Source organism: Cheilinus undulatus, linkage group 4 (genome assembly GCF_018320785.1).
Source record: "Cheilinus undulatus linkage group 4, ASM1832078v1, whole genome shotgun sequence".
NCBI lineage: Eukaryota > Metazoa > Chordata > Actinopteri > Labriformes > Labridae > Cheilinus > Cheilinus undulatus.
Genome location: NC_054868.1, coordinates 50,375,405 through 50,401,444, shown reverse-complemented (window position 1 = coordinate 50,401,444; position 26,040 = coordinate 50,375,405). Strand labels below are relative to the sequence as shown.

General features: G+C 38.2%; 1 protein-coding gene across 1 annotated transcript; it reads right to left on the bottom strand.

Annotated features, from left to right (window-relative positions):
- Positions 1-25,804, bottom strand: cyth4b (cytohesin 4b). Its single transcript, XM_041786371.1, has 13 exons — positions 25,677-25,804; positions 20,570-20,652; positions 20,380-20,444; positions 17,526-17,592; positions 16,623-16,741; positions 15,292-15,372; positions 14,853-14,965; positions 13,533-13,681; positions 8,491-8,602; positions 8,030-8,106; positions 6,137-6,208; positions 4,128-4,282; positions 1-875 (listed from the first exon to the last, which is right to left on the bottom strand). The coding sequence occupies exons 1-13, from the start codon at positions 25,693-25,695 to the stop codon at positions 794-796; spliced, it is 1,194 nt and encodes a 397-aa protein (XP_041642305.1). The 5' UTR covers positions 25,696-25,804; the 3' UTR covers positions 1-793.
- Between the last annotated feature and the right edge of the window lie 236 nt (positions 25,805-26,040).

Sequence of the window (26,040 nt, the reverse complement as noted above, 5' to 3'; positions counted from 1 at the left end):
GAACATGAATACTTTTTATTAAATAATTACATCACATGAAAATTACTTAAACTTTACAGTGTATATTATGCAGTTAAATCAAAGCAGATACATGCATATTGTACTTACTGTATTGTGCAAAAATGTAGATCACTATATATAAAAATAGAGGCTTGGTCTTATTAGAACAAGTGTTCTAGGTCAACATATAAAGTACGAGAAATTCTACAAAAATAAAACAAAATTTAACCACAAAATTGCATGAAAATATTCACTAATATTTACAAAATAAAGCTCCTGGCAAAAGAAAACCTGTTTGCTGTAATTTGACTTCTATAACCCTGTTTTTTAAGCATTGTGAGAACTGTTGGGAAGCTGAGAAATGTCTGCGACAACTGATTTATTTCTCTTCCTCATTTTGGACATTAAACCCTGTTAAGCAGACGACAACATCCTGAAATAAACGTCTCATATCAGAGCATATTTGACACTACTAAAACTGCACAGCAACTTAAAAAAGAGAGATAGAAGATGCATCCTTGCACGTGCTGAAGAAGATGAAGTTCCTGCTAACTGCATTTTTCATCTTTAAATGCTGACAGCGACAAAAATGAGTCATTGTTTGTCACCCTTGACACGTTTAAGCTCAGTCTGTGAAAAGAGAAGTGGAAAGAGAAGTCCTCTTTTTAGACTGTAAGTCCACCATCAGGGTCTAGACTCCAGCGTCCCCATACAGTAGGGTGTTAAGTGCAACCTAAAGGGAGATAGAGTCCCTTTTAAAATGTTCATGATGGGGCAGCGTGTGCCGTGCAGCTCAGTCCTGGGGGGCTTGGTTTATCACCTTCTTCTTCCGCACTGAGACCAGATCGTAGAAAGGATCCTTGGTGATGCTGGCCCTGTTTGAAGTAAAGAAGGTTATCATGTCAGTGTTTGAATTTCAGAGGACTAAATCCAACTAAAACCCCAATTCTAAAACAGTTGGGTTGCTGTGTAAAATGTAAATAAAAACAGAATGCAGTGATTGTTAAATCTCAAAAAAGCATATTTCATTTACAAAAGAACATCACGTACATATCAGATGTTGACTGAGACATTTTACTGTTTCATTAAAAAATGTTTGCTCATTTTGAATTTGATGGCAGCAACAGGCATCAAAAAAGTATGGACAGGGCAACAAAGGGCTGGAGGTCCATTTTGCTACGAATTAGATTAGGTTGCAACATGACTGGGTATAAAAGGTGCATTTTAGGGATGCAAAAGTAAAGATGGGCAGAGGTTCAACAATCTGCAAAAAACTATCTAAAAATTGTCAAACAATTTCAGAGAAATGTTCCTCAAAGTAGAACTGCCAAAACTTTGAATGTCTCGTCATCTTCAGTCCCTACCATCACCAAAAGATTCAGAGAGTGGGTTAGTGGGTTTATTGGCCATAACTTTGTCGCCAAGGATTTTCCAGAGGTTTTCTCTTGCGTTTAGATTAGGACTCTGGGCTGGCCATTTCAGTATTTCAGTGTTTTCAGTTTCAAAGAACTGTTTTACACATTTTGCTGGCTGACATTGGGCATTGTCCTGCATGAAAATTACTGTCTGATTGGGTTATGAACACAGGGAAGGAATCATATGTTGTCAAAGAGGGTTCTGATAAACATTTGCATTCACTCAGCCATGTAGCTGTACAAGAGGCCCAACTCCTGCTGCAGAAAACATTTACCAAACCATGACACTTCCTCCTCAACTTTTCACTGACTTCTTTATTCACTTTGGGTTCAGTCTTTCCCCAGTTTGACGATTTACACAATGTTTTCCATTGGATCCAAATAAATTAAACTTGCTTTCATCACTGAAGTAAACTTTGGACCAGTTTTTGTGTCCACACAACATGTCCCTCAGCAAAGGTTAGTCTTGCTGTTTGATTCTTTCTGCTAATGAGAGGTTTGGTCACTGCTGAGTGGGCTTTCAGTCCAAATGTTCTTAAACGTCAAGACACTGCATGATGAGACAGAGTCCCTGTTCAGTGATGAACTGGTGAGGAATTCCAGCTGCAGTGTTAAACCAATTGTCCACCGAGATTCTCCATATTATTCTGTCCTCTCTTTTAGTTGTCTTTTGTGGACAACCAGCCTTCTTGGTGGACTTGAATGAGTTTGTGACTTTCTAAAGATGTAATATTCTTGAAATCACAGATTTAGAACAGCCAACTTCTCTTGCTATGGTTGACGGGGTCATCCATTCATCTGGACGACCTGCTGCCGGAGGGTTTCGGTCACTTTAGAATGGCTCACTATCTTGTGAAGTCAGTGAAAACTGGAAGTTAGACTGCAAGTTAAATAGGGTTTGTCAGATAAGTAAGGAAATTAGCACCAGGTGCCAGGCTATCACCGATTACTGGGAGGTATCTGAAAGTGTTCTCTAATTTTGATTAGTGTTCTTTTTTAAATATTTCATTTAAGTTTTTTATACTGTGTTTCACATTATATGTAACACATGCAATATGCTTAAAATTCTGCTCTTTTACTCGTGTCTGGATCATTTTAAAACAGGGCAATTCAGAGAACTTGAAATGTAGGAAATTGTGGATTGTTCTCTAATTTTGATCTCCAGTGTAGTAACACAATAAACTTTTAACACTGTTTCTTGATGTATTAACAGATCTGTATCTCTTACTGATTCTGATGAAAGTCACATGTATGTACCTCTACTGAGGTAAAACTGTGAAGAAAGACAAGGCTGTAACACTAAGACTTGCCTGTTATAAAAGCTGTGAAGTGCACACCATTGCTGAGAGTTAAAAGAGTAGACAGAAGCAGAAGTTAGGGCTAATTTGTTGTCTGTCACAGACACAAAGTCAAAGGCTGGTACAGACACTGAAGTGGATGTGGTACGAAGCAGGAGAGACCATGCCTGACTTCCTGCAGCTGTGATGTTGGGTGTGGATGTTTACAACTCAGAATCACTTTAACCTTTAAACCACAGAGGAAAAAGATGAAGTAGCATTACCTCAGACAACCCCAGGTGCAGAGCTGATATACTGGTTTAGATGTTTAGGAAAAGACCCTGTTGAATAATAACCTTAGACCAGTGATACTCAACGTGTGGCTTTGGGCTCTTTTGTGATTATTTGTGGATCTTTTATGGCTTAATTTAAAATTTTATTGCCCCAGAAAACCTAGAGAAAAGGGAACTTTTTTGTTGCCTTTTTCACAATTTTTACCAATTTTCATCCATTCAAGTACCTTTTTTCATACTTTTTGGCAATTTTTGCCACTTTCTTGCCATTTTTTTCCTATTTTTGCCACTTTTTGCATAATTAAGCTACCTTTTGCCATTAAATACTATTTTTTCCCCTAATTTTTGTCAATTTTGCTACTTGTTTGCCATTTTTATCCCATTTTTGCCCTTTCCAACATGTTTTGCCCATTAAAGCTATACCTTTTGCTATTAAATACCAATTTTTGCCCATTTTTTCCACTTTCTTGCTACTTTTTCCTACTTTTTGCCACTTTTCGCTCATTAAAGCTACCTTTTGCCATTACATACCCCTTTTTCCTGTTTTTTGTCCATTTTTGCCACTTTTACCCCATTTTTGCCCTTTTTCACCATGTTTTGCCCAATTAAGCTACCTTTTGCCATTAAATACCACTTTTTTCCTAATTTTTGCCCAATTTTGTCCCTATATACTGCTTTTGTCCATTTTTGTCACTTTTCAATTTTTTTTCTGCTACGTTTTTGCCCCATTTGGACCATTTTTTACCACCTGTAACTCATTTTTTTTGTCATTTCTCAACCATTTTTGTGTCTTTCTGACCCTTTTCCCACTTTTTCTTACCATTTTTGCCCCTTTTCACTGATTTTTGCTGCTTTTTGGACATTTTTTCCACTTTTAACTAACTTTTATTGCTACTTCAAGCTGGTTTTGCCACTGTTCACCACTTAGATTGTGGCTCTTACAGAGGTTTTTTTTCAACAGTTTGGCTCTTTGGTTGAGCAGGGTTGAGTAACACTGCCTTAGAGCATTTAAATACAAACAATCCCATTAGCAGGAACCAGGGAACTGCTGGGATTGCAGGGTTTTTTTTAAATGTTTGTGCTGATTCTGCAGGTTTTGCTCAAACACAGCATTAATATATATTATATAAATGTATTTATACCTGATGGCCTCAATCCAGGAGTCTCTCTCCTCTGCGCTGGCAGCACAGATGGTATAGGACTGGTGCTTCCCCTCCACCACTCTGCCGTCTGTCTCTGTTTTGCACGCTTTGATCTTCTGCCCACGACTGTTGGGGTTGTACAGCTCCAGACAGTACTAGACGACACCAAAAAAACATATATCAACCTGAAAGTCTATCAACTCACATAAGTTGACTTATAGAAGTACCAGTTTTAGAATTGTGTTTGTCACAACATAAAATGCTAAATGGGTATCTCTGAGGTCTGCTGCAGATACATGAAGCTTTCAGGGTTTTTTCTGCTGTTCTGATGCTCCAAAGACTGGCAGATTTCAGTTTTATTTATTATGAGATAATAGCAAATACCTGACAAACAGATAGAAACCCTTGTCATGTGATTTAGTTACCAAAAGTTCCCAGCAAACTTCGGCACGCAGTCTAAATTTCACACTTTGGATAGAGTTTGTCCTGCCTACATTTTAAAGCATAAATCATGTGCATGAGTTTGCTTGCAGTTTTCTGAAAGCAGGTTTTATATATTACTTTTTAAAAAATTTCTTTATTCACTATAGTTGTGTTTCCACCTGGTGGCCCAGTTTGATTGACTACGGTTTAGTATGCTAAAACCCTAAATAGGTTGCGTGTCACAGACACCTGTACCATAACTTGGTGGGTGTTCTGTAAAAGGTACACATCACCTCACAGTCAAACAGGGGTCATACATTTTACCATCTTATTGCAAAATGGATCTACAGTTTAACTTGGCAGAGAAGGCTCTGCTCTAAAGATGCTCCCTGGGTTAGTCAAGCAGCATGCTGTGACTTTCCAGGGAGCTAGAAACCCTCATATGGATGGATACATTTATGACAATGCATACTGAATACAATAAAATTAGTTCAGAAGCAACTGCTCCATAGTTGCATGAATCTTAATATGAGGGTGCAACAAGCTTCATGCTATAAAGGAGGAGGCTGGGGTGGAGGTGGTGAAGCTTTGCCAGCAGCAGCAGTGTGGTGCTTCAGAATAATGCAAGAGCAGATTAATGAGAAGTATGTCTAAATGGACCGCTGTGTTGAGAGAAAGAGCTGTGATTGGCTGTGTGAGCTGGGATCAGCTGATCACAGCGGGGTGTATGACTACCGTGTCTTGAATAAACTAATGCTGAGCTTAATTTATAGGAATGTTTGGACTCGTAATAGTTCATCAGTGAAGACCAAAGATGAAGCTGGGCTGTTGCCATGGCTACAACAAGCATCTAGTTAGCGATAAATATAATTTAAACTCCACTTCATTCTCCTGCCTCAGACCTAAAAGGAAAATTAAGACATAAATTTCAGCAGATCAACCATCAGTTTAACTGGGGTTAAAATTGAACTAGGTTATGTGTGAAAGCTGTGGTACATTGATCTCATTTGAAAATACACCTAGATTTTTTGCAAACAGATTTGACACCACAGAGCCATCTTTTCAGAGGTTACCCGGAGTAAAAAGAAGTAAATGCAGTACTACCACAACTGATCTAAAGCTTCATATTCATAAAAAATTGACATTAATACCATTTTAAATCCATCACTGATGCTGATGTGTGCCTTCAGGCTCTGTTCTGTGCACTTAGGTCCACATAAACATCAGGAAACTTGATTTATGATCACATATCAATGTCTACTGCGCCTTCTAGAAAAAATATGGATCTATGTCCAGTCCAAACATCCCTAATTTAAGTGGATATCAGTCTGGTTTTCTCCCGTTTTCACCCACTCCTCACAGAGCAGACTCAGCTGAGCAGAAATGTCGTTAGTGACATCACTGCAAACTCACTATTGCGTGTAGTTACACCCCTTTGTGACTGATAGGTAAGTTTGGCACCCCTACAGAAGGGTGCCATAAAAGGACGGTATGGGATAATGGCAACATAAATAAACCATGCCGTACTAAAATGAACTGGACCGCTAAATGGGAACAATCTATAATGAAGAGCAGAAATACTGTACCGGTTTACGAGGATACGGCACTTCTCTCACACACAGGTTCTCTAGAGGAATGATTCCTCTGGGCTCTTTATCCTGCAAAGGGATTAAAAGGAAATGAAGAGACATCATGGTAAGTGGGAAAGTTTTGGTGTCATCACAAATCAAGAAGATGATAAAAGGAACCTCATCAAAACAAAATATTTAAGTTTGTTTCAGCCAATTTTCATGCATACATACACTCATGATTAAATACATAATTAGAATAATAGTTAAAAGTTGGCAATGCAGCTCATAAAGTAAGGGAGAGAGTGAGGCTGTTGGCAGTTGATATTGTTTAATCATGCAGATATTATTCTTGCATATACTTATACTGAATGTCCAGATAATCACGAGTTAATAAAGGATTCATGAAAACACAACCATGCACTTACAGTAGCTACAGGATTGATTATGCAGACATTATTCTGGCATAGCTCAGTGTGTTAATTATAATGCTGAGTAATACAAAGCTTCTTCATGAATCTTACATTTACTGATGATTACTTAGGCAGTAATTCAGCATTAATACATGCTTAGCAGTGGAACAGCATTGCAAAGTGCAATTCTGTTTAGTAGCACATTTTTGCACCATTGCAAGGTCTCTTAGTGCAACTGCACCGTCACAAAACATAAATAGTGCTGTAAAATCCCTTTTAAAAGTAGACGTTGCATTTGTAGACCAACAGAAGATGCAAAGATGCAGTAAGAGGCCAAATACTACCAGATTTTGCACAAATGTTACTCTGTTGATTAGGTTAAAGGGATATTTTAGTATTTTCTAAGTTGTGTTGTCTGAGCTACTTGTCAATAGTATTGGATTTAGTCTCCAGTGATTCCCCTCCAAACACATGCTTGGGGAAGCAAGGCTTATAGCTAGCAGTATAGCAGATGGGTACAGTTTCACCACAAAATTTAACAAGTTGAAGGTAAAAATGGGATAAATAACAATGTTGGCTCGACTGGTAGGCTATATCAACGCTTATGGAGTGATTTGTCACCCAAAAAGCGCCTGTTTTGCAACACGAGCTTGATGACTGAATGGTTTTCTGCCTCGGTGTGTCTGAACACAAAAGCATCCTAGATGAGAAAGAAAATGCTTCAAAAAATTTTGAGGTAGCTTACAATTGAGCCAGCATTGTTTTTTGGCCCATTTTTACCTTAAACTCCCTAAATTACTCTGTGAAACTCTACCGATCTGCTACACTGCATATCCTAGCTTCACTAAAATCACTAGAGGCTAATGGTACAACTATTGCCAAGTACCTAATACAATCTAACTTCAAAAATACAGAAATATCCCATTAACTATGATCTCCTAAAGCAGTGTTACTCAACCCAGCCCAACCAAAGAGCCAAATTGTTGAAATATACATTTGCAAGAGCCACAACCTAAATGGTGAAAAGTGGCATTTAAAATAATTTCAATGTGGCAAAAATGGTCAAAAGCGGCAAACATTGGGAGAAAAGTGGCAAAATAGGTGGGAAGGGACCAAATACTAAGTTAAAAGTTGCAAAAAACAAGTGAAAAGTGACTAAAATGGGCAAAAATCAGAAAAAAAGGTGGAAAAATGGGTGGATATGTTTTTAGGTAAGATTTTCCTGTTTAAGGTTTTCTGGGGAATAATATTTCAAATTGCCCTAAAGGATCAGCCTCATGTTAACTTTATCGCTGAATGCATTCCTTAGCACAGAACTGCATCCCCACCGTCAGACTTGAACGCTCTTACAATCTAATTTTAATGGAAAACAAATGACCATGACCGGAGTCATTTATATATTACCTTTAATTTTACATTAGCAACATTTAGGTACTTCAGTTTAGACTGTGTGGGTGTTTGCCTGTAGTTTTTGATACTGTCATGGAGGGAGACTTACAGTGGTGAACTCAAAGTAGTAGAGGCAGTTGTCAGTAAGGATAAACCACCGCCTCTTCCACGTTTTTACTCGACCTCCTGGAACAGACAGAGAGTGAAATATTAAGACCACCATGCAGTAATTCATTCAAAGGAACCAACAAACATTCGAATGTTGCGTCACTGCCGAGCCAGCTGACTGGAATACAAGTCTTGGTGGTTATTTGTGTGCTGCTGTGCTTCTTTATAACCCTGTGGTTTGGTTTGCATGAAGACTCATGAGGTAGACTCCACTGTTGGGTCATTTTCTGACTGCTTCCTCTGTACTTTCCTGTTGTCACTGTTATGTTACAGTTTAAAGTAGCACAGCAGTTCTCAGACGTTTTATATGTAACTTGCAATAATGTGAGATGCATTTAGGCTAAAATATTACCCAGCATAGCTGTAAATTACGGACAGAGGCTGAACTAATGAGGTGTTTACCAAGTTTGAGGAGCCAGCCTTCCCTGTCAGGGTTGAAGAAGGTGTGTGTCAGATCATTCCCATCATCCTCTGGGATTTTGAAGGGCTCGTTGTGAATGCTCTCGTACAGTTTCTAAAGAGGAAAGAAGAAGCAATGTTATTTAACCCTGAGAGGCTGCCGAGGCCATTTTGTGGCTTTTTTGGTCATTTTTTGTTTCTTTGTTGAGATGATTTTGACTGTGTTCATGCTACAACATACATTTTGGAGGAAAATTTTAATAACAGAACCTGTAATGGGACAATAATAAGCTCTGCACACTTTTTTGTACACACTCAGGCTGTTGGTGACCAAAAATGCCTCATTAAAACTCACTATTGCCCCCATTGTTACCCTCCATCCATCATAGTAAAAAATATTTTTATGATATTAGGCAGGTGTGTCTGGTGTCACTGCTTCAATTTTTTTGTTTTTCCTATTCATCCCATAGGTGGCAGAGAGGAGGTTGTACGTTTTTCCTGCTTTTCTGTGGTGGAATAATTATAGCACTTATTAAAATTTTAACGTAAAAATAATAACAATAATGGTGCATAAAATCAGAGATGTTGCTCATTAATAACATATTCAAGACTGTGATAGTCTTTCTGTGTTTTTTTTTTATTTATTTTTGGGCATTTTTGTGATGAGGACAGTAGATAGAGTCAGAAACAGGGACAAGTGCGGGGGAAAGACATGCGGTAAAGGGCCTCAGGCCAGATTCCAACCCAGGCCGACTGCGTACACAGGGCGTCTTAAACCACTAGGCCATCTGCGCCCCAAGACTGTGAAATTCTTTTATAATTTGCAGTATAGGAATTTTTTTTTTTTTTTTGAAATTACAAAAATCAGGGTTTTTTTGGTACTTAACCTGGCACTGAAAGGGTTAAATTCTTCAGAATTGATCAATGTTTGATATTAATGATTTTTTTTTTTTTTTTTTACTGTTTTAAATTGTAGTAATATCATTGTTATTTATGTGTAGGTCCATTTGTGCCCCCTTACACCCTAAACAAAACAATTTATTCTATTCTTAAAATACCTTAAAAAACAAAACATTACACACAAAAACTAAAAATGTTGCTCATTTTAGGAAATTAAAGGCTGTGATAATTCCCTCTGAGGAAATTAAATTTGCATGTAGAAGATAAAAAAATGATACCGTTTGCTTTTTTAATGACAAAAGTCACATCTTTTTGCACTTAAACTGGCAATGAAGGGGTTGTTCCTCAGACTTGATCAATATTTGATATTAATGATCAGGTCTGAACTTGATTAAAAATGAATGCCAAAAAGTGTTTTTTATTTTCTGTTTTAGACTGTAGTAATTTCATTGTTATTTATGTGTAGGTCCATTTTTGCCCCCTTACACCCTAAAAATAACAATTTATTTAAATCTTAAAATAAAAAAAAATAAAATAAAACAGAACATAAAAAACTAAAGTTATTACTCATTATTAGGAAATTGAAGGCTGTGATAATCCCCTCCAAGGAAATTCAATTTATATGTAGTAGATAAAAAGTGGCACCTTTTTTTTGCTTTTTTTCTTCATGATAAAAATCATGTCTTTTTGCCTTTAAACTGGCACTGACATGGTTAAATTTCCTAAGAAACAACATTTAATATTTATCTTCAGGTCGGAGCTTTAGTTTAAAAAATTAATGCAAAAGTTGACCCAAAAAAAGTATATTATTGTCGTTATTTATGGATGCTGCCATGTTTGGTCATGAACGCCATGAGTGTAACAATTTATTTTAAACAATCTAAGGGCTAAAAAGGAAATACTGCTCTGAGTCATTTCCTATCCAATATTTTACATCTTTAGTATACATTTAAAATAAACAACATACTTAACAGCTGGGTGAATTATAAACAGTAACTTGATTCTAATGGGGTGAATGATGTCACTTGGTTCCAGATCAGCCAATAGAAAAATCCTCCTGCAGTAGCAGGGGTTCACCCTGTAGAGGGCAGTAAGTATGGACATTTATTACACAAAATATAGAACTTAAGTACTGACTGTTGAGAGTTGAACTTAAATTATTTAACAACAATTAAAATATTAAAATAACACAGTATTTCAGCTGATAAAAGTGGTTTAAGGGTTTAGTTTCTCTTTGAATGAGACTGTTTGCACAGACTGTGGCTGTGAATAGCACCAGCATGTCTGTGAGTGAGTTTGGAGTGACACTGACTCACTGGTTTCTGTGACGGAGAGACACTGGCGTGTTTGGCCCACGGTCATAAACAGCGTTGCCGCTGTCTGCAGACCTCTGAGAGTTATGTGAGAACATGGGGTGGAAACTGAGCGTGAGAACGAGCTGGACGTGGTCACCTGTGTTTGTTTCTGTTTCATGTGATGTGAGCATGGTTCAGGGGCTGTTTTTTTTTTTTTTTTTTTTTTACAAGTGTTGCCAAATTAACATGTTACTTAATTCTAAAATTTTATATCAGCTGACATCCCACAGATGGATATTTTCTTCTGTATGTGGTCACTACATTATAAAAGTAAAAGTGCATTTTTGAAATCTGAAAATTTTGGTTTTACAGTAAAACTCAAAAAGGGGGATTCACATTATTGCCCCTGTTCCTCATATATTTATCTTAAAATGCATGCACCATGAACTGTAGGGTTTAAGTAGTAATGTAAAAAAAAAACCTGAACTTTTTAATTATTTCACAATCTAACAGTTTAGAAAGACATGATTAATGCCATTTGACACAAAAATAGGAATTTTCCTTTCTTCTGTAAATTCAGAATATTTCAAACAAAGTTTGAAAAGGTTGAGACTGTAGAGTTTTAAAAAATTCATATAACCAGACCACCTTTTGTTTGGTGGCTTTGCAAGCATCAGGGGAAGGTATTGCAGAATCTTTTTTTTTTTAACTCTGCAAAAGTTGTGGGTGGTTCATAAAGTTTTAAAGCATTCAAAAAAGTCCCTGACTGTGCAAAGCCAAAGCTGGAGGCCTCCCTTATTTTAAATATTTAACAAAGTCATCTGTGCAACTTTAGATGTCTGAAGCATCAACTGAGATCCTGATATTAACAATCTATGACATGCAGTTTTGTCAGATCAGTTTTTATGGCTGCAAATGTTTTTTGTTTTGTTTTGTTTTGTTTTGTTTTGTTTTTTACAAAAAATCAGAAGAAAATATCCAAACCACAAACAGACTAGTAGTTTTTTGTGACCTGCCAAGGTCGTGCAGAGGACAATTAACTTGGAGCTAACCTTGGAACAATCCATCAAATAGCGACATTGTTCCTTTACAGATAGACTACTGTTTAATTCTAACTAAAAAACTAAAACAACAATGGACGGAGATTTCTCACAGAGTGATGTCCATCTTAGGTTTTTAGCTTAAGGCTAGCCTATAATAAAAATCACCATTAATAAGAGCAGTAAAGCATCAACATCAACTATCCGGCAGTGCTGAATGATTTGGTAAAAATGTGCAATTTCAATTACACTTGCTAATATTGCAATTTGCAAATGCAATAATAATCATAATGTTTTTTGAAAATTAAGGTATTTCTGAAATGTTAGTGGCATTTAAGGGCCTTTCTGCATGCATTTTTGGAACCCTTTCAAGTACTGATTAATTCTAAAATAATTACAGCCTTTTATGCAGTGATGTAATTCCACACCCTGACAACACGATTGCAATTATGCAGCACTAGTCTACAGAGAGACAACAGACCCGTTTTGTTGAAAACCAGCCCTGAGACTGACTGGTGGTGGATTCAGAAACAGTGTTACCAAAGCAGGTAAATACACTTGATTTGAGTTTGTACTGTAAACTATTTAAACGTCATCATTAATAGTATTTTTTTTTTTTTTAATCAACAAAAGTCAAAGGAATTTAAAAGAAGAGGTTTGTGTCTTTGGGCTGAAACTAGAGCAAAGTGAAGTGGTCAAATGACAGTTTCTGAGGGCTTTGAGACAGCAATCACTCCTTAACAGCAAGAGCTGTGGTCTTCCTGCCTGTTAGCACATTGACCACACATTCACTGACTTAAGATGCTTGTTATCACCAAGATAGGCAATGAGTCTTTCACATCATGTGGAGGAATTCTGGCCCAGAATTGTTTGAACTCAGGCACGTTGGAGAGTTTTCCAACATGAAAGGCCTGTTTAGCGTCATGTCACAGCATCTCAATCAGATCTAAGTCCCTATCGGATAGGGACATGTAAGAATCCTGTGACAGGTCGTGCCCACAACGTGATGACGTTTATTTCAATGTAGGAAGTGCTGCAAATACCCATAGTCTCATTTATAAAAACAAATCACTGCAACGAAAAAGTGCTCTGAAACATGGTGATTGTGTGAAATATTAGTGTAACTCCCCAGATTTTATATGCAAAAAGAATGATTGATCTATCTTATCTGGTTTCAAATCTACTGCCAATCAAAAATGAATATGCTAATTGTAGCACCGCTGGGTTCTATAGGGTCAAGTGAGGCCTGGAGGTCCTGGATGAATCGTTGATTCCCTCTTGGAGTCATCTTGGTTGGCCAGCCATTCCTGGGAAGGTTCACCATTGATCCAAATTTTCTCCATTTGTGGATAATGGCTCTTACTGTGGTTGTCTGGAGTCTCAAAGCCTTAGAAATGGCTTTGTAACCCTTTCCAGACTTTTAGATGTCTATGACTTTATCTCTCATCTGTTTTTGATGACCTGTAGATGGCGCAATGATGTTTTGGTTTTATTTCACTTTTTCTGACGGGTTTTGTTTAAGGGATTTCTGGATGCAACAGGTCTGGCAGTAATCAGGCCTCAGATTTCCAAAAATGTGGTTAATAACTTGTGATTTAAAGGAGAGTGCACAACCAGTTATGGGTTTAAGGGGCAATTACTGTTTCACATAGGGCTGGGTACTTTCATTTAAAAACTGCAGTTGGTATTTACTCAGGTTACCTTTGTCTAATATTTAAATTAGTTATATTATCAAATACTTTTGTTACAGCAATCAAAGTGATGATCTCCTAGTGTCTAGCTTGGACTCTGATTGGGTGTTGATTCTCACCGAGAGCAGGTCATCAGGTAGATTCTCCCCGTTGTTTATGCCTCTGTTCATGGAGATAAAACGCTCCAGTGTGGTCTTATCCTTCACGTTTGGGTTGTGCAGGCTGGTGTTGAGCATGATGATGGCAAATGACAGGATGTAGCACGTGTCTGGTGTCGCAGAGGAAATGAACACATATAAAATAAAAGGAAGCAACAGAATGGTCATCATACTGATTCTAAGAACCACAGTTCAGTAAGTGAGAAAGAGGAAATGAAAGCTGGAAGGGCAAAAAGAGATAGAGATGATGTAGTCATTCAAACCAGTGGTTCTCAACCTTTTCAGTCCACAACCCCTAAAATAAAGATGCCAGAGACCGGGGACCCCCACTGTATCTGAAGGTGGTTGAACACAGCTATGAACATTCAAGAATATGTAGACAAGGCCATCCATCAGGGGGGATAATGGGGAGAGCTTTCTGGGGTCCAGCCAAACTGGGGGCCCACAGAGGTCAGCAAAATCATGGTCCATTGTAAAGTTAAGCTGTGATATCCATATTGTATATTTAACCTGAAAAGTAACTGCTCTTATCAAAGCAACACATATGTAAGAATTGAAATGGGTTAAAATGGCTAAAATAGGTTAAAAAGGGCAAAAATTGTGGTGGAATTTGATCTTAAAAGTATCAAATATGGGTTAGAAGTGGCAAAAATAAGATTAAAAGGGGCAAAAAAATAACCAAAAAATGAAAAAATGGGTTAAAGTGGCAAATGGGCATGTGGCAGCAAGAGGATATTATAAAGCTGCTGAAAAGGCTTTAATTAGCAAAAATGAGTAGAAATTTGGTAAAATGGGATGAAAAATATATATGAACTGGCAAAAAAGAGTTAACTGAGACAGAAAAAGAGGTAGAAATGGGTTAAACTGACAAAAATGGGCATATCAAATTGTGAAATGGGCAAAAATGGGTTTAAAAAGTGGTCAATAGTGACAATAGTGTCAACGGAGGCAACATTAGGTGGAAAGTGGCAACAATTGGTTTAGAAAAACAGGCAGAAAAAAGTAGAAAAAGGGTCAAAAACGAGTTTTAAGTGGCAAAATTGGTGGGAAAAAATGATGAAATCAGGTCAAAATTTGGCAGAATTGATGCAAAGTGGCAAAAGTGTAATTTAAAAATCTTCCTAGCTTTTTTAGGGCATCTGGAGACCCCCTCTCAGTGTCTCACAACCCCCAAGGGGGTCCCGACCCCAACGCTGAGAACCACTGATTTAAACAATCCACCTCTACAGCACACATAAACATGTTCAGACAGGAAGTGGACAGCCGTGTGTTTAAGCTCACCTGTGGACTGGAAGACGTGGGTGTTGCAATCACAGTAGCGAGTAGCAAAGGCCTCCATCATGCGGTCAATCTTCTGAGCTTCACCCGGTAGACGGAAACTCCACAGAAACTGTCTGTCACATTCACACCCAAACAGCATTAACCTCCGTGTATTCATACAGTGAGAGTGTGGTAGGAGTACAGCAGGTGAGCTAACTTTTCCACCTTACCCTGGTGATAATGCAAATTTACATCAGTGACTTATCTACCTCATCTTTCAAGTCATGCAGATGTGAGTGATCTAAATGGTCTTATTTCTTACTCTTTCTAAACTTCCTGGACTTTAATTTATAGCATTTGGTTTGACAGCTACAATACTTTGAATGCTGTGCTGCTATGTAAAAAATGATCTGCTGTTACCAACCCTGCTGAGGACTCAGGATTCAGTAAAGGAGCTTACCTAAGAGCCTGGACCAGGTTGAGATCGGAGAACTCGTGCAGCTCCACAAAGGCCTTCAGTGTCTGCAGGTGGAGCTCCTCTCTGTGAGACAGGTGACAAAAAAGACACCTTAGACTCTGATAAAAAATTCCCTTCGCTGATTGGAACCTGACTTAAACGTCTCGCTTTCCTTCCCCAGTTTTTCATGTATCCTTTTGCCCCGTTGGCCGCAATCACAGCTCTGAGTCTTTGTGGATAAGTCTCAGTCAGGCTCAAACATCTGGACGCAGAAATTTTACTCCATTCTTCTTTGCTAAACTGCTCAAGCTCTGTCAGGCAGATCAGGAGTGAGTTTTCTATTGGATTGAGGTCTGGGCTTTGACTCTGCCACTCCAGAACATTCACCTTGTTGTTTCAAAAACATTTTCTGTGTAGCTTTCTCTGTAACTTCGGCTGTCTTGCCATAGCTCTCTTGAAGACTGAATAGATCCTCCAGGATTTCCCTGTATTTTACTGCATTCATTTTATCCTCTACCTTTACAAGCCTTCCAGAGCCAGCTGCTGAGAAGCATCCCCACAGCATGATGCTGCTACCACAGTGCTTCACAGTGGGGATGGTGTGTTTGTGGTGATGTGCAGTGTTTGGTTCTTTGCTCTGATGGCCAAAAGGTACTATTTTGGTCTTGTCAGACTGAAGAACTTTTTTCCACTTGACCATGGAGTCTTCCACATGCCTTTTAGTGAACTCTAGACCAGATTTAATCTGAATTTTCTTCAACAGAGGCTCTCTCTTGGCCGATCTCCAACACAGCTTTGACTGGTGAAGAATCCGGGCAGCAGTTGTTGTCTGCAGAGTCTCTCCCATCTCAAGGTGGAACTCCTTCAGAGTAGTCAAAAGGTGTTTTGGTGGCCTCTCTCACTAGTCTCCTTCTTGCACGCTCACTCAGTTTTTGAGGACGGACTGATCAGGGCTGATTTGCCATATTCCTTCCATTTCTTCATAATGGATTTAATTCAATTCCAGGAAATGTTCAGTGCCTTGGAATTGGTTTGTATCCATCCCCTGGCTTATACTGTTCCATAAAATTTTCTCTGAGTTGCTTTGAGTGTTATTTTGTCTTCATGGTGTAATGGTAGCCAGGGATACCGATTAACCTTACAGACTCAGGTGTCTTTACACTACAATCACCGAGACACATTCACCACACTCAGGTGATTCTTATTTCTCTAATTGTCAGCCTACTAGAACCAATTGGCTGGAGCTCTGATGGATTAGGCTAGTCAGAGTGATTATTTATGCAGCCAAAAATGCCTGATTATATTTACCATGATTCCTGATTTTTTCTCCTCACCTTTCTCCGAGGAATTCTCCAATGGCCGTCTTGTTCAGCCCCTCCTCTTTGTAGAGGAAGTCAGCAATGGATTGAGCACTTCCTTCCAGCAGCTTGTTCTCCACCAGGTATGAGATCCCCTACAAACACAGACACGTAGAGGGGATTGTTTTCAGTTTCTACACTTTCATACTTCCTTATTTTTCTGTTTTCATGTCTTTTCCTGCAAATGTAAAAGACGGTCTAATTTTGGCCTAATGCAGAAACATGCACAAAACCTCGGCATGCTATGTTTAAACATCTCTGGTTTCAGAATGATCTCATCTCTGCCAGCTGCTTCTGTAAACCCAATTCCTTCAAGCCAATCTCTCTTCCTCTTTCTCCCCCATGGTGCATTTGGAGAGGAATGGCTGAAAATACTTACATTTGGAAATTTAACCAACAGAGCCTTAAAGGAGATAGTGGTTGGCTGCTGTCAATTTAGAATATAAACTTTCTTATTTGCCACACATTTATCTGATTAAATCGTAACACCTGCAACTGTACAGAAACCACAGTATTGATTTTATATATCTGGATTTGTCCTGATCTTGAACAGAGTTCAGATTTGTTCCAGTAAGAAAAGTGGCCCTGCTTATGCCTTGAATTCATGCTGCAAACTTTAGTGTCCCAACAGCATGACGTGCCACTGAAACCACAGAAACTGAGCTGTGAAAGAGCTCACTCATAGCATCTGCACTCTGTGGTTAAAGAGAGAGAGAGAGGAACTCACAAGAGAAGCTCACTGAAGAAAAGATCAGATATAAATGACACAAAACCTCAAAGGACAGGACAGAGGGGTCTCATATCAAGTATTGAAGATCAAATGTGTTCACACACCGCTTTAGTTTACTCTCACAAACATTCTCACGCCTCTGGACTCACCTTTTTGGGGTCCATGTTGAACTTCTTCTTCCCACTTGAGAACCGTTTGCTCTTCTCGATGGTCTTACTGCAGGAAAATCAAAATCATCAAGCAACAAGTACCAGTGAATGATACTAACCAATGTATGACTTGTATGTTAGAAAAGATGACCTCCACCCAAACCCACACACAAAATAGTAATGTTGCTGTCAAAAATCAATGATTTAAATGGTAATCACTGATTAAAGCTAAAGACAAAAGGCATATGCATGTTTCCATCGTATAAACTAGCTAATTTATGTTTATCATCATGGGGTCCCAGACCTGGGGTTAGGAACTAGTGCTCTTGGATCAAACATGCATTTCTAAGTGATTACAACTTAGCTAAAAGTTAGAGCACTTGATTAGATAAAAACTGCCCTCTACATGGTGTATTTACTGAACAATAAACCCCCATTTTGGTTTCACTGACAGATTACACACAATGAAGGAGAAAAGCTGCTAAAAGTGGCATTTTTGGTTAATTATGCAAGCCACACCGAAAGCATTCTGGGGTCACTGGCAGCTTGAACAAGGAAGGACACTTTCAACAGCTTTTCTCCATTGAGAGAAATTCATCCATGAAACCAAAACATCCGTCTAACGTTTGGATAATACATTCTATGGAGTGCAGCTGATCTGAAAATGCTTTGTACAGCCACAAGGTTCTGGGGGTGGGAGGTCCACATTAGTTCCACAGGATATAGTTTGGCAGAGAATAGTGGCTGTCCATCACAAATAAGCAGCAACAGAACAGCAGCTTACATTAGAAGTTCCTGCCTCATCATGGAGCACTCATTTACATAACACCCTACAAAAGAAGCAAGGATGTCTAAACCAATTTCTTCTTAAGAGTCAACAGTGTTCATTGATTTTTAATTAAAGGGATAGCATTTGAAAAATGTGGAACTATGACCTTAAAAAGCACCAAGCAAACCAGAACTTGTTCAAGGCGCAAAGATTGGAAAAGGAATTGCAGGGTTATGGTAAACAGGATTAACAGATACTGATACAGAACTGAGATTTCACAGTGTAATTGGCTGATATGTTAAACTTTTGAACTTGTCTGGATTACTGCCAATTGAGTCTCAAATTTTACCTGAGTTCACTTCAGTCATATGAATTCAAATAAAACACTAATTAACAGTAACTACTTTATGTGTCAAACTCTCTGCTCTTGGATTGTTTTTAACACTAGAACTACCAGTGGGTAAAATTTACCCAAGACTGTTCTTTAATTCAGAGGTTCTCAACTTTGGGGTCGGGACCCCCTTTGGGATTGCGGGACACTGAGAAGGGGTCTCCAGAAGCCCCAAAGAACTAAGAATATTTTTTAATGACACTGTTGCCACTTTACACCAATTTTGTCACATTTTTTACCCCTTTTCATCATTTTTCCCACCAATTCTAACACATTTTTCCCATTTAACACCTACTTTGGTCAGTTTTAGCCCCTTTCCACCACTTTCATGCCTGCTTTTGCCACTTCTAAACCAATTGTTGCCAATTAAGCTTAATGTTGCCTTAATATTGCCACTCCTTTGCCCAATTTTGGTAGTTTAACCAATTTCAGTCAATATCTATTTTGTCTTTCTCAGTTAACCCTTTTTTCCCAGTTTATATCAATTTTCCAATCCACTTCACCAAATTTCCACCAATTTTTGCCCATTTAAAGCCATTTCAGCTACATTTTATCCCTCCTTTACCACTATTTATGCCAGTGTTTGCCTTTTTTTAATCAAATTTTTGCTACTTCTAACCCATTTCTGCTACTTTTAAAATCCAACTTCACCACCTTTTACGACATATTTTTCCATTATTAACCATTTTAGCAATTTTTAAACCATTTTAGTTATTTTTTTTTAATTATAATTATAATTTTTTTTTGACAAAAATGATCTACATTTTTAAGAGGGCTTTTTACTACACACATAAACAAATAAAGATAATTGTTTCTTTGATAAGAGTGGTTATTATTCAGGTTAAATATAAAATATGGATAGCCTAACTTTACAATGGACTATGGTTTTTCTGACCTCCATGGTCCCCCAGTTCGGCTGTGCCCACTTATCCTATTTATTCCCCTTTATGGACAGCAGTATTTGACTTTTTCTAAAGGTGGTTAAATAGCACCTGGTGTCATAAAATTTTTTTTTTGCCTATACCCAATTTTTTTTAATGGACATCTAGAACCACCAGGCAGGTCAAATTCACCCTTTAAGAAAGCCTTAATTTTCACACTGTTTTATTTCACACCAGTAATAAATAGATGCTGCAATGGAAATACCATCTCTCTATTGCAGCAATGCCTAAGCAGAGGTTGTTAGATCAACCTTCAACATGGATACAAGAGGGAAAAAGACATTTACCACTGTTAAATGTCAAAAGGTAATCTCAGTGTTTTTAATGAAGAAGAATACAGTGATGAGGAAGTTTCAGGATTAGCAATCAGTCCAAATACGATTTTGTAGGTGACAGATCATCTTCCAACAGTGATCTGGTTTGCTATCTGTGGTTAATAAGCTGTTCAATGTCAGTGGTTAACTAACAGTCCTTCATCAGAGCTATTCATATATAATCAAGGCACTTTAATGACAGGTAAATTTGACCCATTGGCTGTTTTAGGTATGTAGAAATCCACGGCGGTTCTAGTGTTAAACCTTCATTGAGAAGTGAAGGTTGAGTCGATCAGAGGGGACCAAAATGTGGGCGACACTGCTGGAAAGATGGTGAAATGAATCAGACATGACAGAGACACGGAGTGGGAGCGTTTAGTGGGAGATCTAAGGGACTGGTTAGTAAGTGAGGAGTGGGCTTTATTAAGATCAAACGTACTTTTCCTCCGCAGACTCAAAGCTGAGTATTTCCGCCATGACGTGGTCGATCTCCATCTTTAACTTCTGAAAAGTTCAGAATAAAATAAAAGATCTTTAGCAGGTTTTATAGCAGGACAGGTCAGTTTTAGAGCTATTTCTCTTGACGTTAAGCTCAAACATTGATTGCTTCTATTTTAGGATGCTTGTACCTGAATTTCATCCAGAAGATCTTTCTTATGCGTCTTAATACTTTCAATCTCCATCCTCTCGTCTGCTGTGAAATCCGAGGAAACTGTAAAAAAGGAACAAAAACAGCCCAAGATTTCAAAGTTTAAATCCTTTATCTTTAAAAAGAGAAGTGCTAAACAGTATGTAATCAGTATGGCGTCACTTTCCCTCCCCTTGTCAGAGATCTTGTCCCCAACATGATAAGATCAGATCTATAATCAGTGTCAGTGATGTTTTATGTAAAAATAACCAGAGTAGAAGAAAGATAGGCTTCTCTGGAATATTATCGAGACTGCTGGTGTGGTTTCACAGGAAAACTTTGTCACCACACAGTCTAACCATGACCATATTTTTGAATACATGAGTATACGCTCACATGGATGTAAACATCTACTCCCACATTAAAAGGTTACTTAGACATTAAAAGTCTGACTCATATATATCCTACAGTCAATCCTGACTTTCATTGAAGCTTTGTTATTTTGCTATAAACAGCACTGAGGGTTGCTGAGGGGCAATCAAAGTATCGTCAACAAACATACTGTACGTGGTCAAATCTTGAGCCACAAATGACTCCCTCAGAATCTAAATCGTCATTCCTTCTGTGTTGTTTCTTCACAGGATTTGCTGTCATTTTCTGTTGTGTAGTCATTCCTCATTACAACAGTTCAGCTGACTAACTCACAGAAAATAAGGACCAGTGTTGTACTCAAGATCACACTATCCAAGACCAAGACTTGCCCAAGACCAGATTGCACTGAGACCAAGACAAGAACAAGACCTTTTGGGGTTTACACAGAGTCAAGACCAAGACTACAAAAATCAATTTTTAAAAAATCATGACAAGGTTGAACAGTTAAACAGCATTCTGTCTTTAATTGTAGTTTTCTTTTTAAAAAATCTGAAAGATAAAACCAAGGTGTCTGCAACTTTTTCAAACAACATGCAAAAATCTCTAATCTTAACAAATTTGTTCAACTAACTTCTTGTGAAAAATAAATCCTTGTATGTATTTAAAAGCCACTGTAAAAGTCTGGAGTAATTCTAAATATCTGAAAATGAGATGTTTCTCTAGATTTGTCAGGTGAACATGGCCTACAGTAAGTGTTCAGAGGTATTTCTGACGAGAAATAAGATGGACTAATGTCCATATGTCTTAATCCAATGCTTGGCATTGGACTTGGTGATGTGATATGCCACTGATCAGTTAAGGATGTTCTGTACAGGCATCTTCTCAGTGTCTTTGGATATTGTTTATCATTGGGCACTGAGGTTAGAACAAATCTTAAGTCCTTAACTCATCATTGTATTCTGTATTATCAAGTTGGTTGGCCTTCATTGACCACACATAGGCAAAATCATTGGCATACCCTTATTTATAAGGCTTTACTAAATCTACTTCCATGTGATTTCTTTCAGGTTAAAATTGCTGCAAGCTACAGTCTTCCCTCTATGTCTCAGACACAAGATTTACTTTTGCTATCTGTTCCCGAAGGAGATTCAGGTATGCTGCTCCTGCAGCCTGGAATGTGCTACGGGAGACCATTAGTCTTGAGGAGCTGATAAGATGCATCAGGTTGTAGATGATTGACTGCTCTGCTTCTGCTCTGTGACTCAGGATTTGGTTTCTCTGTGATTGTAACTGCTCTATTTAACATGTCTGTCTTTGTTAGTCGTGCCGCTGCCCGTCTCAGCCAGGACCAGTGTTAATTTCGTCGACTGAAGCTATAACTAAAAATGTTTATCCACACACTTTTTTCCATGACAAAGACCAGACTTAGACTAGCCAAAATAGATCTATGAAGACTAAAACTGACAGAAAGTGTGCTTAGTATTTGTCAAGATGACTAAAACTAGACTGACATGTAATTTATTTTTCATCAGACATTCCATGATATTTCTCCACAGAGGGTAAATCTGCTAAAATACAATGCATTTGTAGCTCTCTGCTGTAGAAAGCAGGGATCCAGGTTTGGTCGCAGAGGACACACGACCATGATTTGGTACCAGATTCAGGCAAGAGAATAAATGCTTGGACTAAAAGTAAAGACTAAACTGTGAGGACTTTTTATGAACAAAAACTAGACTATAACTCTAAAGGGTAGAAATGACTAAAATGTGACTAAAACTAAAAAATAGCTGTCAACATTAACACTGGCCAGGACAGTCTTGTAAATGAGATTCTTACTCTCAGTTAGTTTTTTCCAGGCTAAATGAATTTAAACAAAAAAATGTGAGGCGTGAGGCCCATTCCACAGACTACCGCTGCACGCTTTTTGTGTTTACTTTAGCACCAGCAGATGATCAGAACTCTTTGCTCCGCTGTTGGCCCCATTTTTACATGGTCTGTTGCATTGTGGCTGAGTTGCTGTTGTTCCTAGATGCTTCCACTTTCTAATAATATCGCCTACAGTTGACTGTGGAATATCCAGCAGGGATGAAATTCACAAACTGTCTTATTGCAAGAGTGGCATTAATCACAGTGCCACGCTTGAAGTCACTGAGCTCCAGAATGACCAAATCTGTATCACAGATGTTTGCAAATTGAGACTGCAGCCAGGTGCTTGATTTTACACACCTGTGGCAACAGGTCTGACTAAAACACCTAAATTCAATAATGAACAGATGTGGACAAATACTTTTGTCCATATAGTGTATACAGTTTGAGCTGAGCTCTTACATTACCGAAAATATTTCCAACAGTTTTTAAAACCAGAGAAACCTTCATTTTTATTGCTGTTTGGACGGTGATACTCAACGTGTGGCTCTGGAGCCACATGTGGCTCTTTAGTAATGATTTGTGGTTCTTTTATGTCTTAATTTGAAACATTATTCCCATTTTTGCCACTTATTTTTGACACTTTTATCCTGCTTTTTGCAATTTTGGCCCATTTAAGCTGCATTTTGCAATTAAATGCCACCTATTTCTTATTTTGCCATGCATTTTTGATGCGTTTTGCCCATTTTCCCACCACTTTGCTGATTTTTGCCCATTATAATCACTTTCCACTTATTTTTTTGCCACGTTTTTGCCACTTTTGGACCATTTTTGCTACCTGTAATTAATTTTTTGCCCCTTTTAGCCTATTTTTGCCACTTTTTTTGGCCACTTCTCACTGCCTTTTGCAATTAAATGCCACTTTTTGCCCATTTTCCCACTTTTTTTCTGATTTTTGCCACTTTTTGACAATTTTTTGCCACCTTTAACTAATTTTTCAGTTACTTCCAACCCATTTTTACCACAGTATGCCCTTAATCGCCACTTTTCTCCCAGTGTTTGCTGCTTTTTGACCACTTTTGCCAACTTTTACTTATTTTTTTGCCACTTCTCACCCATTTTTGCCACATTTTTACCCATTTTGGCCACTTTTTGCTCAGTGTTTGCCCCTTTTTGCCACTGTGCACCCATTTAAGCTGCCTTTTGCAATTAAATGCCACTTTTTGCCCATTTTCCCACTTTTTTCTGATTTTTACTGCTTTTTGACAATTTGTTGCCACCTTTTACTTATTTTTTTGGTCACTTCCTACCCATTTTTGCCACATTCTGCCCTTATTTGCCACTTTATCCCAGTGTTTGCCGATTTTTGACCACTTTTGCCACCTTTCACTTACTTTAACTGCCACTTTTTTACCACTTAGATTTTGGCTCTTGCAAATGCATTTTTCAACAATTCGGCTCTTTGGTTGAGCAGGGTTGAGTAACACTGTTATGAGACATTCTTATGGTATCAGTCATGGCAAAGCCACCATGAAAGGCATATCTTATCGTTGCCATAGAAATGGTGGATGTTTCTCCTCTCACTGCACCAAAGTGGGCACTTTATCTACCAAGGGGGTAATTTTTCAAACATTAGGGCACCAAGATGGGTGATCGCCCCCTTCTAGGTGAGTGTCTGACCTGCATAACCTACAAGTCTCTTGATTACTGACTGTAATGTTCTCACAGTTTTGCATGTAGGGGAAGAGCTGTACTCGAAGTGTGAGGGCCGATTTAAACCCCAGTGACCAGAGAGCGGTTCCCACAAGACAAAAACAGCAGTCGTATAAATACCTTCATCATCTGCATAGAAGATTTCGTGATAAACACAGCTGAGTTTTTTTTTTTTTTTTTGGTTCACCACCAGTAAGACTACACCTAGTATGAGCTCTCCTGCAGAGGGGTGGACGGTTTATGAAGAAACCAACACATAAATAGCGATCACAGGTTTCATCCTCGGATAAGCAGTGCTCATAGTGCATGACTACCAAAACTTCCTGCAGAGATCTGTGAGGCATGATCTGAATACAGGGCTGATGCCCCCCCACCCTTCCTGCACACATTTTGTGCAATAAAGCATAAAAAACACCACACATTCCAATCCTCATTTACAAGAGTTGTAATTTATCTGATCAACAACGTGAACATCACTTAGTAGCATGACTTTAAATGTGGATTATCATCACATCGAACTAATTATAGCGACTTCTGTTTTTCTGTTGTTGTCTGTGGCGAGTGGTCCTGTGAGTTACTGAGCATGACTGCCTCTTCCCTATTTCAGGACAGGATGCCAACACTTTTTAACCGTGCATTGTTTGACGAGTGATATGAAGAGCTGTGCAGCAAATCCTAAACCCTCTACTCACAGCTGATCTGTCAGCTCAGGGAGATATACTGACATGTTTCATGTTTTTCTTCGTTACAGCTGTTTATAACTGGACAGTCAAACGTAAGAGGATATCGGAGTTCTCATAAGGAAGAAAAACGAACACCTTTAAAAGATAAAACCCACCTTTTCTGGCTTATTTGTATCATAAACCCCAGATTGTATGTTGCCTTTATTTAGGGCTCTATTACTACAAATGGGCAAATTAACACAAACAGCAAAGTTTTACATACTATCACAAGTTGTCATAAACAGAAAATATCCCTTTTGCTGGTTAATAGCATAGTAGAGAAAGTTATAGCGAGCAAGTGCCTTATTTCTCAATTCAAGTGCCATTTTTAAGACGAAAGATTTTAAATAATTCCACATGAATGTATTAAAGTATTTATGTATATCCAAAATAGTCTAAAATATGACAAACAACCAGGAGAAGAAATCTTCTTACCCATTTGGCAATCAGTCATTTATATCCAAGAAAAAAAGCAAAATTGATTGGCGGTAACATGCAGTCCTGTTGGGCTATGAAGAGATGCAGATTACCTCAGAGAACAGCACAGTAACACTTGAATGAAGTAGGTGTTTTGTTTAAAACTCCACCCTCTTCCTTATTTGCAAAAAAAAAAAAAAAAAATCAAGCTTACATCAACGTGAAGACTGCAAGTGTGAAAAGCGGAAGTTGAGTATAACAGAGGACTAAGTCCAGGAAGTGAAGCAAAAGAGCGCTGGAGTATTGTTCTGCACATAATTTTCAGTGACAGACCTCAGTTAGCATCAGAAGAACAGCCACAGCTACAACTGACTGACAATGC

What these genes read in the sequence shown, in the direction of transcription:
- cyth4b (XM_041786371.1), bottom strand. An exon ending in GGAGAATTCCTCGGAGAAAG is followed by an intron (nt 15,373 to 16,622) that starts GTGAGGAGAAAA and finishes CCTGTCTCACAG; the next exon opens with AGAGGAGCTCCACCTGCAGA. An exon ending in AACCTGGTCCAGGCTCTTAG is followed by an intron (nt 14,966 to 15,291) that starts GTAAGCTCCTTT and finishes TGAATGTGACAG; the next exon opens with ACAGTTTCTGTGGAGTTTCC.